The 18,182-nt window shown below is 27.4% G+C and overlaps 3 protein-coding genes across 8 annotated transcripts in view; all 3 read right to left on the bottom strand.

Moving 5' to 3' along the window:
• Window positions 1-270: 270 nt before the first annotated feature.
• LOC124431176 (tetraspanin-6-like) lies at window positions 271-4,536 on the bottom strand. The gene is made up of 6 exons (XM_046978740.1): window positions 3,553-4,536; window positions 2,448-2,886; window positions 1,856-2,129; window positions 1,268-1,720; window positions 588-1,037; window positions 271-411 (listed from the first exon to the last, which is right to left on the bottom strand). Exons 2-4 carry the CDS (start codon window positions 2,738-2,740, stop codon window positions 1,436-1,438), a joined length of 852 nt encoding a protein of 283 aa, XP_046834696.1. The 5' UTR covers window positions 2,741-2,886; window positions 3,553-4,536; the 3' UTR covers window positions 271-411; window positions 588-1,037; window positions 1,268-1,435.
• A 462-nt stretch (window positions 4,537-4,998) lies between these two features.
• On the bottom strand, window positions 4,999-11,725 carry LOC124431173. Of its 2 annotated transcripts, XM_046978734.1 has the most exons (7): window positions 11,450-11,725; window positions 10,311-10,601; window positions 10,157-10,215; window positions 7,139-7,460; window positions 6,356-6,589; window positions 5,942-6,177; window positions 4,999-5,283 (listed from the first exon to the last, which is right to left on the bottom strand). In XM_046978734.1, exons 3-7 carry the CDS (start codon window positions 10,206-10,208, stop codon window positions 5,057-5,059), a joined length of 1,071 nt encoding a protein of 356 aa, XP_046834690.1. In that variant the 5' UTR covers window positions 10,209-10,215; window positions 10,311-10,601; window positions 11,450-11,725; the 3' UTR covers window positions 4,999-5,056. The 2 variants fall into 2 exon arrangements, with proteins under 2 accessions (XP_046834690.1, XP_046834689.1); XM_046978733.1 differs by having other exon boundaries at window positions 10,157-10,601; window positions 11,450-11,723.
• A 5,162-nt stretch (window positions 11,726-16,887) lies between these two features.
• Window positions 16,888-18,182, bottom strand: part of LOC124431084 (putative uncharacterized protein DDB_G0282129) — a 4,611-nt gene continuing 3,316 nt past the window's right edge. For all 5 annotated transcript variants that reach the window (XM_046978512.1, XM_046978513.1, XM_046978516.1 and 2 more), the window contains one exon: window positions 16,888-18,182. This exon is cut by the window's right edge and continues 616 nt beyond it. In XM_046978512.1, coding sequence (XP_046834468.1) covers window positions 17,029-18,182 — 1,154 coding nt within the window. In that variant the 3' untranslated portion in view covers window positions 16,888-17,028.

Genomic DNA, 18,182 nt, shown 5'->3' with positions numbered 1-18,182 from the left:
AAGAGGAAGAAGAAAAGAAAAAAAAAAAAAAAGAAAAAAAGAAAAAAAGAAACGCACGTACCTGATAACCTAAAAGGATCGTCGTTGTCAAAGGAAAATTGTTCCTGATGATGTTTTCACAGTTCATGAGAATTCGTTTCTATCGAAATAATCCTTTTTTTCCTTAGGTTTTTGGCAAACCACCTCGTTCGATGCTTTGGACTGTACTGATCCAGCCGCGACGACTACGAAATTCAAATAGGGGATCCACTAGTCCCCCTCCCCCCTCTACCACCATCGCTTTGCAGACGATTATGTTTTCCACCTTTTAGACAACTTACCTCCAATCATAACAAACAATATTTTGTTTTGGATACTGGCATACGTTTCACACCACGGCATTCCATGCGTAACGAAATACTTTCCTCGTTTCTAAAAAAACAAATTATTAGAAAAAAATGTACAATCATTTTCGTTTAAGTCGTACGTTCGTTTAAATCATGCGCATTAGATTTTAACGTATATACATACATATGTTAGATACACATATTTAATGAATCACTTGGTGTAACATCTGCGTCAATATTCTTCCAATTATACATACATACCCTATTAATATTTCGTGCTGTGCGGAATATTTTTTAATTGCAATCTTAACGCTTAATCCTTCTTCTTTTTTAATCTGTCACAATCCCTTAAAGAATCTTTGTTTTTCTCATTATTCGCCCTTAAGAAAGTGCATATAATGAAGTTAACAAATTCAACGAATTCGTTTGGTCAACAAACGTTTCCTTGATATCCTATGTTCCTCGTGAGTACTCGGTTTTATTCTCGCTACTTCAGAATTTTCGATAGTGCATTCTATAATAGGAGAACTACATCGTGATATAGAAGAATTCAATGATTTTTGTCGGCTTTTCTTTCTTCTTGTAGAACCATTCTTTACAAGAGATAAACGTTTTATCTTCATCCCTTTTTGTCCAGACTTTGTTTTATCTCGTGGTACACATTTGTAAATCGACGAAGTAATATAACGATCGTTTTTCTTTTTACTCGAGCTAAAACAGTCAATATTTAAATTAACGATAAAGATATTGAAAGAAAAAGAGGTAGGATATAGAGAGAAATAAAAAACGAAAAAAAGAGAAAAGAGAAGAAAAAAACTCGAGGACTATAATTTTTGTCGTTACGAAAATTGCGAAATTTATGTTTCGTATCGTGCGAAACAGAATTTTTTGTTTAATAAACAAATTATTAATGTATTTCGAAACTAAATGATAGTGCTCACCTATTTGTTTCTGTAAGGAAGCAGGTAGATCCATCCATTGAGCTTAAAGAAGAAACAGGAAATCGTACTTTTTCGGAAAATCTATCGATCATCTACAAAAATGAAATATAGATCCTTAAGATAATATCGAATAATCGTATTGATCGTATCGATGATGCATCGTTGTTGTTAATGTACTCTTGCGATTAAAAAAGCTAATAGAGCTTGCGTGACGATCAACGTGGTAGTCATGACATATGCGATTACAACGATCCTAATTATAACTGGACTGATAACTTCCGCACAGCCATTCTCATTGATACTTTTAATATCCTTATCCATCATCTCGGCATGTACGCATGGTGTCATCGAACGTAAACTACAGCAACTAAATGGTACTCCGCGATCTCGAAATTCTTCATCAGATATTCTATTATCATAAATCATTTCGTCACGTGATGCATAATCTGCCATCTAAAGGACAAATATATCATATTGTTTATCTTCATATTTTTAATTTAATTGAAATAAATCAAATATTAAATATAAAATAAGAAAAACATGAGAGAGAGAGAGAGAGAGAGAGAGAGAGAAAGATTTTTATCCTGCCTGCCAATCGAAAAGAAACCAATCGGTGTAAGAAGTATGTCCGCAACATTGGAACACAAGTTGTAACTCATCTATTGCATATTTGTATGACGCCATATTAACGTAAAGATGCATAGAAGCGTTGAATATATTTACAAGAGTTTCCTGTTTTACGCTAATGTGATATCCAATCGAGATAAGGGTCATGATGTTTAGGAGAACGCACATCGTTATTACGAACAAAAGACATTTAAATAGTTTTTTAGGTTTCGAACAACATCGCGGCATTTTGTATCTGAAATAATTGTGTTACGCGATATGCACGATATGCACATGTACATATATATATATATATACATATATATATATGTATACACGATTTTCATACACGTGTACATATATATATATATATATATGTACACGTGTATGAAAATCTAAAGTTACAAGGACAATTACTAAAGACATCTAATATATCAACATACTCGTCATATATATGTTTTACTTTACGATATTTTATGCATAAAATAATTTTATAGCGTACGTATGTACATATTTATATATGTATTATGACGAATTTTCAAAGGACAAAACAAACTTATACGTATCAACGTACTTGCGTATAATACGAACAGCTAACATAGCTGTTGGCAAGCCAACGATAATGTCGAGCAAGGTGAGAATAACAGGACGTAAACCACCAGCGAATCGAATCACTTGCCATTCAGCTATTATCTCCAATAACAACATGAAAAAGCGTTTCATTTCGAAGATAGCCAAGGTAAGGGAAACACCGTAAATGAATTTTCCTTCCCAACCACAATTGCAAGCGAATCTTTCGTTCTTTTTTTTTTTAAATATTATCGGATCGGAACGACCGCAGTCACAATTCCACGGAGCCTTCGACATTCAATAACAGATTAGAGTATCCCACCACGGCTACTTATTGGATCTTTTCTTGATATGAAAATTTTCTTATAATTGATATTAAAGCGATTAATCTTATCCCATATCACTCCTGTAATTTAAGAAATAATCATCGGGATGGATATTACCTATGAACGAAAAAGAAAGAAATGGAATTTAAATATTACGATATGATATTATACAGATCTTATATGAAATATTAAGTTAACTAATAAGTAACGTCAACAATTTAGTTAGTTTCTTAAATAAGTTTATACAAAGATATTGTATATTGGCATGTCAATATTGATTTGGTCAATAATAAATGAATAATTATTATCAATAAGTATAACGTTAATGAATATAATAATGAAAATTCACGATATTCTAATATAAACAATACCGTATTTCTTCAATATTATATATATATATATATATATATATATATATATATATATATATAATGTCCAGGATTATTTATTACATTATATATATATATAAAATATATAAAATATTGATATTAATTATTAACCAAGTCAATACTATCAATCATATCGTTAACGTAATTAATGGATCATATAAATGAAGCTAAGTAAAATATTTTGAATTATACGTACATATACGACATATAGGAATATTTAGGAGCTTGCGTTTTAATACAAGATATTGTTAAGACGTTATTAAAAACGATATGTACGTAAGGGCCATAAACCATTTTTTTTCTTTTTTCTTTTTTTTACCGTATAGAATATTTCTCAAGCTAAATTTATTTGTATTAAAAATTCTCGTATAATAATAATATCGTTAGGTATTACCTTGACAAAACAAAAAGCGTACTAGACTCTTTGGATATTTTTATCGGTCATGCGAGTTTGTTTTCCTTCGATCGATCTCCGTAAGACGGCGGTTTATCTCTCGCGAAGAAGAAGAAAAAAAAGAAGGAATAAAAAAAAAAAAAAGCAAAGAAAAGGAAGAAAAGAAAAAACAAAAAAGTCTCGCTTACGAATTTTATTCACGACGTAATTTGGTAATATATATATGACGTATCATAGGTTCTGGTGTAATTATAAAAAAAAAAAAAAAAAAAAAAAAAAAAAAGAAGGTGTTAAAAAAAATTAACAGATACATACGTAGGAGTAGTGACATCGTAGTTAAATGTTCGATGAAATTATCAAAGTTCATGTTACATATGTATATATATATATATACATAGATCTATACTGAAGTATAGAGTATACTAGGTTTATACTGAGTATTTACTGAATTAATAAAATTGCAAAAAGAAATGAAATTTTAAATCTTTCTTGTAAAAAGTTAACAGGTTAAACGTATCACGTCAAACAAATGTGTAAATTTGGAAAAAAGAAAAGAAAAAAAAAGAATTATCAATTATTATTATGTAAAAGATATCATTGAATATAAATAAATAATAAGAAGAGTTAAAGCTAATATTATATTACATATAATTAATTATTACATTCATCCCGATTAAAAATGCAATAAATATATATATATATATATATATATATATATATATATATATATATATGTGTATTTTAAACATATGTGTCGATACAAGCACTTTGTTGTCTTCTCCTCCTTTTCCTTCTCCTTTTTCTTCTTTTTTATTACTTTTACTTGCGTAGCCTTTTAAAGTCGATTAGATTCTCTGAATACGAGAAATTGCTTTAAATTATTATTTATAAGAAGAAATATATTTGATGTGTTGATTGTTACAATATATAATGATGTAATAAATATTATATGTGTATATAAAAAAATATTATATTTCAATTTAAAAAAATATTATATTACATTTTGTTAAAAATCACATAATATTATATAATAACGTTATCTAATACTGTTATACATACATAACTCGATGCATATATCTTCATATTTGTTTAAAATACATATATTGTCATTGCATTTTTAATTGAGATAAATCTAATAATTAATTTATAACATAATATTTCGATATTAGCTCTAACTTTCATTATTTAGTTATATTCTCGATATCCTTTACGTAAATGACGATTAATAATACTTTTTTTTTTCTTTTCCTTTTTTTTTTTCAAATTTACACATTCATTTGACATTATATGTTTTTAACCTGTTGACTTTTTACAAGAAGCATTTGAAGTTCCTTTCCTTGTTGTATATCGTAATTTCTTTTCGCAATTTTATTAATTTAGTGAATACTCGTATAAAAAATATATTTATGTATATAAATGACTTTTGATAATTAAATCTTTTATATAATTGATAATTTTCTTTTTTTTTTTTCCTTTTTCTTTTTCTTTTTCAAAATTTATACATTCATTTGAAATAATAACGATATGTGTTAACGTCCGATTTTTTTATACCAAATGACCAATAGGCAATATATGGATAATTTTCGGTTAAATATATAGCCAATCGCATTTGACTGTTGAAGAATTTGCGAAATATAATGGACCACCAATACTTAGTTGCAATCAGGTATCGATGTACGAATAGTTGTAAATTAAAGATGAATTTACTATACCATGACATACTCTGATAATCTAAAAACAGAAGAAAAAAAAAAATATATATATATGTGTGTGTGTGTGTGTGTGTGTATACGGGGTATCCAAAAAGCATAAGACCAAATTTATACTACATATTGCTGAGATCAAATGGATGAAAAAAGTTCATATAAATTTATGATCGAAAATTGTTTTATTGAAAAGATTTATTCTTTTAAAGATATGTATGATTTATATCAATTCGCTGAATCAATGATCTAACTTAAGACGTCATTGGAGTCATGCAAAAGAGTTAATTTATAAAAATAGAAGATGAACTTTTGAATATGTATTACAAAATAAATTTATAAATTATTTATATATACAGTTGAAATATTTGAATATTTGAATTCGGTGATCATTAATTCGACAGGTTGGAAGGTTATGTTTTTAGAGGAATGTGGAATTAGAAAAAATTTCTTATAAATGCTAAAATAAATTATTATTTATATAAATTTATATATATAAAATTATATATATAAATTATTATAATATTATTATAAATATATATCTTTTCAATAAAGCACTTTTGGGACATAAATTTATATTTTTTTTGTTTTGATCGTATGATTTTTAGGTATATTCTTCCTCTGTATAATCATTAATTTATTATTTGTTATAAATCAACGGTAATCGCTATGACGTCAGACCTTACCTATATTAATAGAATGATTATTATTAATGACGATTAACGAAGTTAAGTAAAGAGTAAATGCAGTGAACGCATGTGGATCCAAGTATGGATTAATGCACCAAAGTCCTTTTAAAAGTACATGTGCCATTTCGTTGAATATTATCTTGTTTTTAATTATGGATGGCAAGAATATTTCGTCTAAAACCTTCGCACAAAGTGCACGCGTTTCTTCGACCGTTTCCATGCAGATATTGTATCTGAAAAAATGACATGTTCTGTGAATTTTCATTTCTCTTTTTTCCATTCCTTTTTTTAAAATTTAATTAAATTATTTTTTCTTTATCCATTTTTAATTTTTTATTCTTTTCCTTCTTTTAATTTTTATTTTTTATTTTTTTTTTATCTTTCAAAGATTAATAATTAATTCATACGAACTTGTCTTCCATTCCAAGAACACAACCGATTACTCGCCAAAAATGTACGAGACCGTCCATTTCTTCATCAGTCGTATATATTCCAAGTTGTTTAGTACCGAGCAATATATATCCAATAAATCCAAACTGAGCTAAGGCCATGTCAGTTTGCGAAGCTTTACGTAGACCGGCGTTGAAACTTCTATGAAATGCAACGCAATGTTTCTTCCTGACGATTTTCAAAGATTCAAGGAATCTATAATGCCATTTATTGGTTAATTTATAATAAAATAATTAAGATTTATCATATATTATTTCTATATTAAAAGATATTATACATTCAAAGCATGCTATTGATCGATTGTTGATCCATCGTATCAAGAGATAGAATGGATAGATGGATTATTTTGGACGAACAAAAATTTTCATCGAGTATTCGTATCTTTTTGCCGTCGCGAAAAAAAAGAAAAAAGAAAAAGAAAAAGCGCAAAAAAAAAAAAGTAAAATAATACAATGTCAATGTAAAAGAAAAGAAAAAGAGAAACGGAGAAAAAGTAAAAAGATTCATTACAAATGTAGCTACATAGAAACTTTTTATATGGTATCCATACATATATAAATTTTCGTTTGAATTAAATACTATCGATTATTTCGATATATTTATTGAATTTAAAAGAAAAAAAAATCATTCAAGAAAAAGTATACGTGCAATTTATATTATTCTTCGATAATTGTGCTGTTCGATGATTATAATTAAATTATAATTTAACGAACTAAATAAAGTTGATAATATATTTCGACTTACTCCTTTTGTTTTTTCGGTTCCTTTCCGTACCACACGAATGTATGAAATATAGTCGAAGCGTATCTCCGAAAGGCCAAACACGGTGTGTCACTTTGTTTCGTAAATGCGATTATATCAACAATAGTAGGTACTGCGAAAAGAGCTATTAATCCTGACAATTTAGCGATCATCATCGAGAAGATATTATTATGAAATGCTTCTTGACCTAGACGAAATCTTTTCGGATCGTAAAATGACGGTAAGTCAACATCGCATGAATCTGTGTGAACCGATGCATTTCGTCCATCGTTGAGAAGATTTTGCAATCTTTTTTCTACGGAACCTAAAAAAATAAAAAAATGATAAAAAAAAAAAAACAAAACAAAACAAAAACAGAAAAATAAAACAATTATATGGATTATCTCTCTCTCTCTCTCTCTCTCTCTCTCTCTCTCTCTCTCTCTCTCTCTCTCTCTCTCTTTCTCTCTCTCTTTTTCTATGATAAAAAAAATAACAAAGAAAAAAAATGTCAACATTGAAACGTTACTATTTTTATATCTACAAGGTATCATAAGAATGGATTGTGTCTATTATACTCTCTCATAATTTACAGAGTGATTTACGTATTTACGTGCGATAATAAAATTCAATAAAAGTTTAATGTTCATTCTGTATGCGAGACGTTTAAAGGTGGGTACATTTGTGTAATGGACGCTCGCAGAATGAACAAATCGACTTGTGCGGCATCCATAATCGGACATGATCCTATAGGAAATAACATGGGGTATAATACCTGGTAGCTAATTATATGCGTGTACGACACAATCAAAAATAATTTCAACTGGTCGATCAGGTATCCAAGTACGTATGTACCGTCATTCGTTTTCGTTGCCTTTCCTTTTCTTTTTTTTTTCTTTTTTTTTTTCCTTTATTTTTTTCTCTCTGTTCTTTTTTTTTTTTTTTTTTTTTTTTTTTATTCAAATGAGGACACGTATCCTTCTTTCATTCAGTATAATACAGATATCATTATGGTCCTCATTACACCATGACATAAGAACGATGTTATAAAAAACTATTATTGTAGTTATTATTATTATTATTGTAGTTATTATTATTATTATTATTATTATTATTATTATTATTATTATTATTATTATTATTATTATTATTATTATTATTGTTCTTATTATTATTATTATTATTATTATAAATAAGAATTTTTAAAGATAAAAGGATATTAAAATAATGTTATAAGTTAGGATAATAGTATTGTTCATTTTTCCATTGTCAATCATCGATATCGCGATCTTATAATAATCGTTCCAATAGACAAATTTTTATCATTCTTTATCATTCACTTTGTTCGTTCTATGAATCACATCATATTCTTTTATCTTCGTATCTTCTTTTTTCATTATGTATCTATATTATAATATATAATTTTTTTTTTCTTTTCTTTCTTTTTTTTTCTGAATCGAATTCAATGTCTCGCAAGATCCTTTCACTTATATATTTTTTCTTAAAAACAAAATTTATATATATTCACTTTTTGTTTTTCTTTATTATATCCTCACTACGTATATTAAAATATTTTACATAAATTTTCGTTTATATTTTTTAATGTATAATTTAAACGTATACCTTGTTTTGAATATTAGTATATGACATACTAATGTAATGGTTACGTCTTTCCATTATCTTTTTAACGATCAATATAAAAATAAAATGAATTTTTATATTTCTGTTTTCTTTCTTTTTCTTTTTTGGGTTTTTTTTTTGTGCATTTCAATATTACTATACAAATTTGTAATAATTTTTTAATGAATAGAAATTTTCTTTTCTTTTACTCTTTTTCTTTTTCGTCTCGTTAGAGCACATATACGTTCTCTTTCTTACAGCAACTGTTTGCGAAACACATCATTTCTATTTTTGTTTGAAAGAGTACAAGTTCAAACGACAATAATAGAATTAAGATATTTTCAATAAATATGATCTAAAAATTATGAGCGTCGCAATCGGGATAAATAAAGGATTATTTTCAAGATATACTTAAAAAAAAAAAAAAAAAAGAAAAAGAGAAGAGTTGTACGCAGGAATCAAAATATATTATTATTGTTATTATTATAAAAGTTTACTTCGAAAAAAATTCGAAATAATCGGTAGATGTTTAAAAAAATAAAAAAAATAAAAAATAATAATAATAAAATAAAACTTTCTCTTTGGTCGGTGAAATTATCGAAAGTAAAACTTAAATTAGATTCACCTACGCAACATTCAATGAATGTTACTAACAATAATGCAATCTTATATTTAACTAATAGAATATATATTTAACGCACACATAGTTATAAAATGTAAGTCAAGGTAATGTAACTTCGTTTCTATTACACAAACTTTCATTTAATAAATAAGTCTCACGTATGTTACTAATCAAATACGAAAGTAACAGTATCTAATTAGATTTATCTCCTATATTTAGAAATATTACATAAATATATGAAAAAAAAAAAAAAAAATAAAAAAAAGAAAAGATAAAAGAAAAAAAAAGGAAAATTCCTTTCACAATTTTACTTATCATCTTAATTTTAATTACGTTAACGTTAATTAGGCACTTTTTCAAGGATCAATCATTTTAATCATTTGAATGCTAAAAGAAAAAACTTTATTTATAAAAGATAAAAATCGTCTTCGTTAAATTATTTCAAATGGAATTCAACTCAAATTCCATTTGAGTGATCGAATAAATTTCTTTTTCGTTATAACACATTATATCGTTAAGAGTCTAATTAGTTTTCTGATTATATACTGTCAAAATATTTTGTTACTAGGGAGTGGGTGGGGGGGAGGAGGAAAGAAGAAAGAGTAAGATTTAACATTAATTAACAAGGCATCATACATCTTGTTTAAATTCCCTTTATCAAATGTTAACATATTTATCCGTATTATTGTCGTTGAATTTTTGTTTTTTGTTTTTTTTTCCAACAATTTAATATTTAATATAAATGAAATTTTATATCCGATTTTAATCAATTTTCTCACCTGATATTTCACTTTCGTTCTTCTTATAAATTTTTCCATCGTTGTCATACATTTTGTTCCTAAATGTAAAATGACACTAACTGAACTGCATTCAAAAATACTTCACTAACAACAAGAAATCCATTTTATTATTAGGACAATATAAATATCTTACACTCTCCACGTATATTAACAATAATATAGTTTTTCCTTCGATCAAGAACGAATAATTTCTTCTTGAGCATCCATCCATATATTCACAGAACTTTTATATACGCTTCTCCTTTCAATCTGGGTTTCTACTGTAAAGTCCGTCTGCTCTCTTGCCAACTCTGAGCATAATGGCGGGGAGAAGAAAAGTGGGGATCAAGAATTTTATTTCTTCATCCTCTTTACAGAAAGTTGTTCTCAACTTTCTCCCACTTAGTTCATCTTTTCCTTCCACAAGTATTCTTGAATGTATTACCTATCAACATATAATTGTAATACTATTCATTAGAATATTGAATAGAATAAAATTTTTTTAAAAATTGATTTGTATTTCGAAGTTATTAAAGAAATTCGCGTTTAATCGAATTTATATTTGAAAAAGAACAAAAAAAAAAAAAAAGAAAGAAAAAAGAAAAAAAGGGAAAAGCAATCATAATTGTTATTTATTTGAAAACAATTTTTATATGTAACGAATAATAAGGAAATAGAAGTATATATAAAATTTTATAAAAACATATATATAAAAGAAATATAAACAAAGTGTTGAAGAAACATATAAGCAAACTTATATTACGTATTACTGAAATCAAATAGACGACAAAATTTCATATAAACTTATGTCTCGAAAATGATTTATTGAAAAGATATATATACTTTTAAAAGATATTTATAATTTATTCTGGCATTTATAAGAAAATGTTCGAAAATTCATAATTTCTACAAGAACGTAATCTTCCATTCATTGAATTAATAATCGAATACAAATATTTCATTTTCTATTTCTATCGTGTTCTTATAAATCTACTTTTCCGCTTCATAAATAGAAATCCAGAGACATTAAGTCAAGGAAATCAACTGTGATTGGTTGGTTGAATCATTTGTTTCGTTAAATGGAATTAAATCATTTTAAATCATGGAATTAAAAGTATGTATCTTTTTAATAAAGCAATTTTAGGACATAAATTTATACGAAATATTTTTCATCCATTTGATCTTTCAATAATATGTAGTATAAGGTTAATCTTATTCTTTCTGGACATTCTCTATATATAATATATATATATATTATATATATTTCTTAATGTAAAATATAAAAGAAATTACCTGAATCATTGACGAATTAAGAAATTGATGATTCACGTATACGTTTGACACTGATTTATTGTTCGATATCAGATTGACAGATTGCGATGCACATCCGAAGGATAGATGAAAACGTTTGGCGAAAGCCAAGAGAGATCTTACTTTGCGGAACATTGTTGTTTCACTATTTTCCCATCCTAGAAGAAAGGAAAAGTACTTCCTCTTCATTTTGATTCTTCGTTCACGTTTTAACGCTTCAAATGGTTTCGCTAACTCACGTTCCCTAACAGCTAGGTGAAAGTAAAATCAGTTTTATCGTGTATATATATATATATAGATATAAATATAGATATATATATATATAAATATAGATATATATATATATATATATATATATATATATATCTATATTTCTTTTTTATTTAATTCATTTTTATATATAGTGTTTTCGAAATCATGGTACAAGTGTCCCGGTGATGATTTTGCATATAAAAAAAAAATAAAAAAAAAAAGAAAAAAAAAATAAATAAAAAGTATATGAAAAAGTAGAAAAATGAAGATTTTTTTTTTCGTCTTTAAGTAAAAAACAATTTTAAAATTTATCACTTACACTTATTATACTTTGCTTAGCTCGTTAATTACCACACGAATTTTACGTAACTTGAATAAAACGTCAACATAAATATTTTAGCATACGATATATGTTATATTCAAATATTATTTACAGCAAATAAGGTAAGTTGTATAAACGTGTCTTATGTAATTTTTGTGGTGGGGGTAACCGGTGGCCCCCAAAGCGCTGTAGAACTTTTTGCTCGTATGAGAAGCCAAAAATAGTAGATAATAATTTAAGGAAATCTTCAGTTGATTTGTCTGATCAAATGACTGCTTATAGTTCACCATTGCGAAAAACTATAAAGTGGTACAGAATATTGGCAATAGAGTTTTTCCTGAATACTTGTGTTATAAATTCAATAGTGTTATACAAACAAGCAACTCGAAAAAATATTTCTGTCACCGATTTTAGGATGAAGTTAGCGATGTATTTAGTGAAATGTTTTGATGATGAAGATTCCATTTCATCAAGAAATTGCGTACAGAAAAAACGTCGTCATGAACTTAAAAAGGAACCGAGAAGTATGCGAAATGTAAGGAAGTTTTGCAAAGAGTGCTACGAAAAAAATTCAAAACAGCTAGGAAGAATGAAAGAAAAGAATGCCACTAAAAAAATGGCGACATATTGTGCCCATTGTCCTAGTCCATCCTATCGTGTTTCCATGTGACTCATCGTTATGTGCACAAATAATATTAATATGTATATTAATATCATAAATTTAGAAAGATAAAATTTTTTTTTTGGTTCCTGTTGGGATTATTGGGTTCCTATGGAATTACTGTTTTACATAAAAAAGTGAAAAATCAATTTTAAATGTCAATATAATTAGTATCTTCTTCGCTGTCTCAAGTTTGTTATAATCGGATCCATAAAAAAAAAATTAAAAAAGAAGAGAAAGGAATGAGAATGAAAGAAGAAAAACAAAGAAAAAAAGAGAATACCAAAGAAAATTATTAAACGGGATAATTCATTTAATAGAGAATAGATTTTAACGAATAACAAGTAAACAACGAGAGCTTTTGGAAAAACCATGTATTATAGAATAATAGTAGATTACAATGCTCGTGTGGTAATAATGAGATAATAAACCATTATGTATATATATATATATATATATATATATATATATATATATATATATATATATATATATATATATATATATATATATATACATACACGGTAATAATAAGAATCTAAAATATAACACGAAAAAATACTGAATATATAGTATCAACAATAGTGTGTTTTGTATGTATTTTGTGTATGTATTTTTAATGATGAATGGCCGTTTGGATTGGGGAGATGGGGGGAAGAGAGGCCAAAACCAAAATTTTTGTTCTCTCTCTCTTTCTTTTTCTTCTTTTCTCAAAACTAGTCAAGGTCAAGGTGGCATGCGGGATGGAAGGAAGAAGAAAGAAAAGAAAAATCGAACGAAAAAAATAAAACAAAATTTTATACAGTAAATGATATTAATATACATATATACATATACACATACATACATATATATATATATATATATATATATATATATATATATATATATATATATGTATATATATTATAGACACGTCTCTGTGACACGTAAACGATTTGTACAAAAAAGAAAAAAGAAGAAAAGAAGAAAAAAAAAGAAAGAAAAAATATTAAATAAAAAAACAAAAAGAAACATAAAAAGAAATAATAATAATAATAATAATAATAATAATAATAATAATAATAATTAAAAGCTCAGAGTATATATGCCGGTCATAACAACGTTTTGCAATAATTTGTGCTCGTGATTTACTTCTTTTTTACTTTTTATTTATTTATTTTTTTTTTTTTGGTATTGTTCGTTTCATGATCAATTTTCTTTTTTCTGTTTCCTTTTTCTTTTTTCTTTTTCTTTCCTTTCATTCATTTAGGATCATCCGAGGAAGAAAAGTACAAAAAAAAACCCAGAAAAGAACAGAGAAAAAAGAAAAAAGCAAAAATCGTAAGAAATTATGAAAAAAAAAAAAAAAAAGAAAAAGAAAAAAAACCAAGACGATAATATTACTTTCATATCTAAGTAAATATACATATATATATATATATATATATATATATATATATATATATATATATCTTATTACTACTATATCGTCAATTACAGCGTATAACATTGTGTTTGTGTGTGTGTATATATGTATGATAGCGGCGCGTAATTATTAAAATACATACATCGTTTACATAGTTTTTTCGATCGATCGAAAATAATAAAAAATAGATCATTTTTTCACCATGCACACTCTCCTCCCATTTGTTGCATTTCGATAGAAAAAATCACTTTCTCTCTCTCTCTCTCTCTCTCTCTCTCTCTCTCTCTGACTTTCTATCCTTTTCTTTTCCTTTTTTTCACTCTTATCATGCATCATGTATAAAGCGAGAAAAGCTAAAAATTCATTTGATTACAATAATTACACTGTTCTTCCAAGATGGCGTACACCTTCTATTTTCTTTTCAACGTATTACCATAATTTCTGTTCTAATTGTTATTATTATTATTATTATTATTATTATTATTATTATTATTATTATTATTATTATTATTAGTATTAATAATTATTATTGATTATTATTATTATTATTATTATTTTTATTATTATTAATTTTGTATCTTTGCTAATATGAAACAGGGAGAAAAAGAAGAGAAGAAAATATAATAAATGTGTGTGTATATATATATATATATATATATATATATATAAATAAAAAAAAGAGGGGGAAGAAAAAGAAACTATAAAATAAATTAAAAAGAGAAAAGAAAACGCGAGCTCAGTTTCAATGCGAGAGCCAGCTCGTTATTGAAAATTACATATTGTTGTAACACGCGTTGTTTTTGGGAGCTTTTGTTTCCGAACCATCGATGAGATGTCTTTTCTTTTCTTTTCTTTTTTTTCTTAAATCTTTATTGCACCGTCGTTTTTTTATTTTATTTTATTTTATTTTATTTTATTTTATTTCATTTATTTATTTTTCCTCCCGTTATTTCCTTTGATTTATCATTTTTGCGCGCTGATTGGTCCTTCCTAGCACACCAGACGCCGCTAATTACTTATTATATTCGTGTATTACTTTACGTTTTATATGTTTATAATTATTCATCAGTGTTGAGATCTCAATGTTTTTCTTTTATACTATAATTGAAGCACCAACAGTAATTATACTGAAAGATGTGTATGTGTGTCTCTGTGTGTGTGTGTATAGCCTTTGATCATTTCTAAATCGATAGATCAAAATATTTTTAAACCGAGTAATTCCGACAGCTAGAATTGTAATAACAATATATCTTTTTTTTTTATCATTAAATATAAACAAATTGATTTACAAATTGAATGCACACATACATTTTATGTCGTTCCCCCCCCCCCCCACCTCTTTTTCTTTTCTTTTCTTTTTTTTTAATCGCTACTTATAAAATAAAGAAAAAAATTACAGTCTAATTCCAGTGGTCAATGAATTACTCTATGTATGTATGTGTGTGTGTATCTTTTTTTTGTATTTGTTACACGTGTACGTTCGATATGGTTTACTGTAAATATAATAAATCTTCTTTCTATTCATATTTCTACTTATTTTTCACTTAAACATTACAAAACTCTTGTTGTTTTATTTTCTTCTTCTTCCTTTATCTTCATCTTCTTGCCAATAAATCATGATAGAATTGTTCAATTTCTCGTTAAATTACAATCACGATACACAAAGTTAATTGATTTTCCGTTGACATAGTATAAGAATATGGCAGCAATGAGATATAGTATATATTTGACATCGTCCAATATCATTATTATTCCTTTTGACAAACTTTCTCTCTTTATTTTTCCTTCCTTCCTTCCTTTCTATCTTTTCAAATCACGTTGACCTGGTAGTAATGTAATTGACCTTTATAAATCTCTTATATTATGTATGAGCGAGTGTATGTGTGCTTTTTCTTCTTTTTTTTTTCTTTTTCTTTTTTTCTATTTTTTTTTCTCCTTTTTTTCTCTTTTTTCTTTCTTTTTTTTTTTTTTACAATTTTTTTTCTCATATATTACTTCCTTATAATCGTGATCAGCACATCAGGCCTTTCGAGAGAAGTGTCCTCGGGGGATGTACATTAAAAAATAATTGAAACGAAGATAGGAGGAGGGAGGGGGATGGGTAAGTGGGCGAATGGCTGGTTGGTTGGTTGGATAGATAGGGTGGGGGGTAAGTAAAATGGCAAGGATGATTGAGAATCAAAATCTCATTTCCTTCGATATTACTCTTTTCTTTTCTTTTCATTTTCTAATATAATTTCAAGCGAAAGTACACGTTTTATCGGCCGAAGTATCACGTGGATTCTATTTTAAATAATAGAGAGGAAGACGAGTGGATTCGTCGGATCAACGATCAAAGATCGAAGGTTATTAAAACTCTCATTAGGGTCTTCGGTTGTCTATTTCCTTGTTTGTTTGTTTGTTCTTTTTTTTCTTTTTTTGTTCCTTATTTTTTATTTATTCTTTCTCTTTTTTTTTGTTCATTTTTTCTTTATTCTTTTTTTTTTTTTTTTTTGTTATTTTCTTAATCTTTTCCTTATCTTCGTAACGCAAAAGCAAAAATCTTCGAGCCCCTCTCTCCATTACTATTATTATTACTATTATTATTATTATTATTATTATTATTATTATTATTATTATTATTATTATTAATATTATTATCATCATCATCATCATCATCATCATTATAATTAATATTAATATTAGTTTTATAATTATTATAATATTATAACGCTCGTTTTTTTTTGTTTCAATATCGCTTTGCTCCATTTTTCCTCTCTCTCTCTCTCTCTCTCACTCTCTCTCTCTCTTTCTCTCTCCCCCCTTCTCTCTCTCATATCATCAAATAATATTCTATTTATGTACATATTTAATTATATATTATTCGCTGGTAATAAGCTGCAAAGCTAATACTCCGTATTAGCTGTAAAACTAGGCTATCACGATAGCACAGGACTGATAACCTCGGTGCCGTCTTTACAGTCTTGAATAGATATTTGAGCAATATCGTTAATAACATCATCTTGAACAATTGTCTCGGTTTTTTTTAATATCGTATATCCCTGTTGTATATCATCGTTTTCACAATATGCTTTGGCATTTTTGCCCTTCGGCTGTTGACCATTGGTAGTCTTTTTCTTAATTGAAGATGTCTCCTCGTTATTCGACATACCTGGATTAATGATACTGTTAACGTTTGTTTGCGATCGTTTAGGACTATCATTCTTTTGATCGGAGGCAAAACGAGGCCATATCGTTCTATTGTTATCAACGTTATTATCCTTATGCTTAATTCTTCCAACTATTATTCGACATCTTGAACTAAAATTTTGATCGGCTATCATTTGACTAACAGTTGGTAGATCAAAGTCCTTCGTATCCTGTTGTTGTTTCCCATTATCCTGATTGTTCTCGTTGGAATTAATTGTTTTTCGTGTATTCGATGTTGATAAAGAGGTATAACTGTCGTTAGATTTTTTGGACGTATCGTTTGATTCGATGCTCGAAGAACATTCGTTAAATTTCTTTCCTTCATTGTCCCTGGTAACGTCGTTCGTCGGTCGCAAGTTTCTTATTTCCTCGGTGTATACCTTTTCCCTTCTCATTGTTTTACTATTATCCGTTATCACGTAATAATTCGTATTATCCTGTCGATCTCCTGACGATGACAATTCCCGTTGTAATACCTTAACCGGACTCTTCGGTTTCGTAACGTTCTCAGTCGTAGATTTGTTATGGCAATTCGTGCAGGAGGCCTGTTTGCTGTGAGTTGGTGAATTCACTTGTCTCTTACTTACGGTGTTCTTTTGAATAACGCCCATGTGCGGTCTACCCAGTCTTAATACGTTGACGGTCTGCCAATCTCCCGCTGGTTCATACTGAGGCACTTGTTGCGCATGATTTATGTGTATTTGTTGTTGTTGTTGTTGTTGTTGTTGCTGTTGTTGTTGTTGTTGTTGCTGTTGCATTCTACGAATATCGACGTGTATCGTATTGTCCATTCGTTGTTGATACATCGGATTAGTTATATACGATTGAAACGCAGCTGGCATATTTGGATTGACACTGGTGTTCGTTGGTGGACCATATCCTA

The sequence above is a fragment of the Vespa crabro genome, chromosome 20 (genome assembly GCF_910589235.1).
Source record: "Vespa crabro chromosome 20, iyVesCrab1.2, whole genome shotgun sequence".
Taxonomy (NCBI): domain Eukaryota; kingdom Metazoa; phylum Arthropoda; class Insecta; order Hymenoptera; family Vespidae; genus Vespa; species Vespa crabro.
This window is presented reverse-complemented; position numbering and strand designations above follow the sequence as displayed.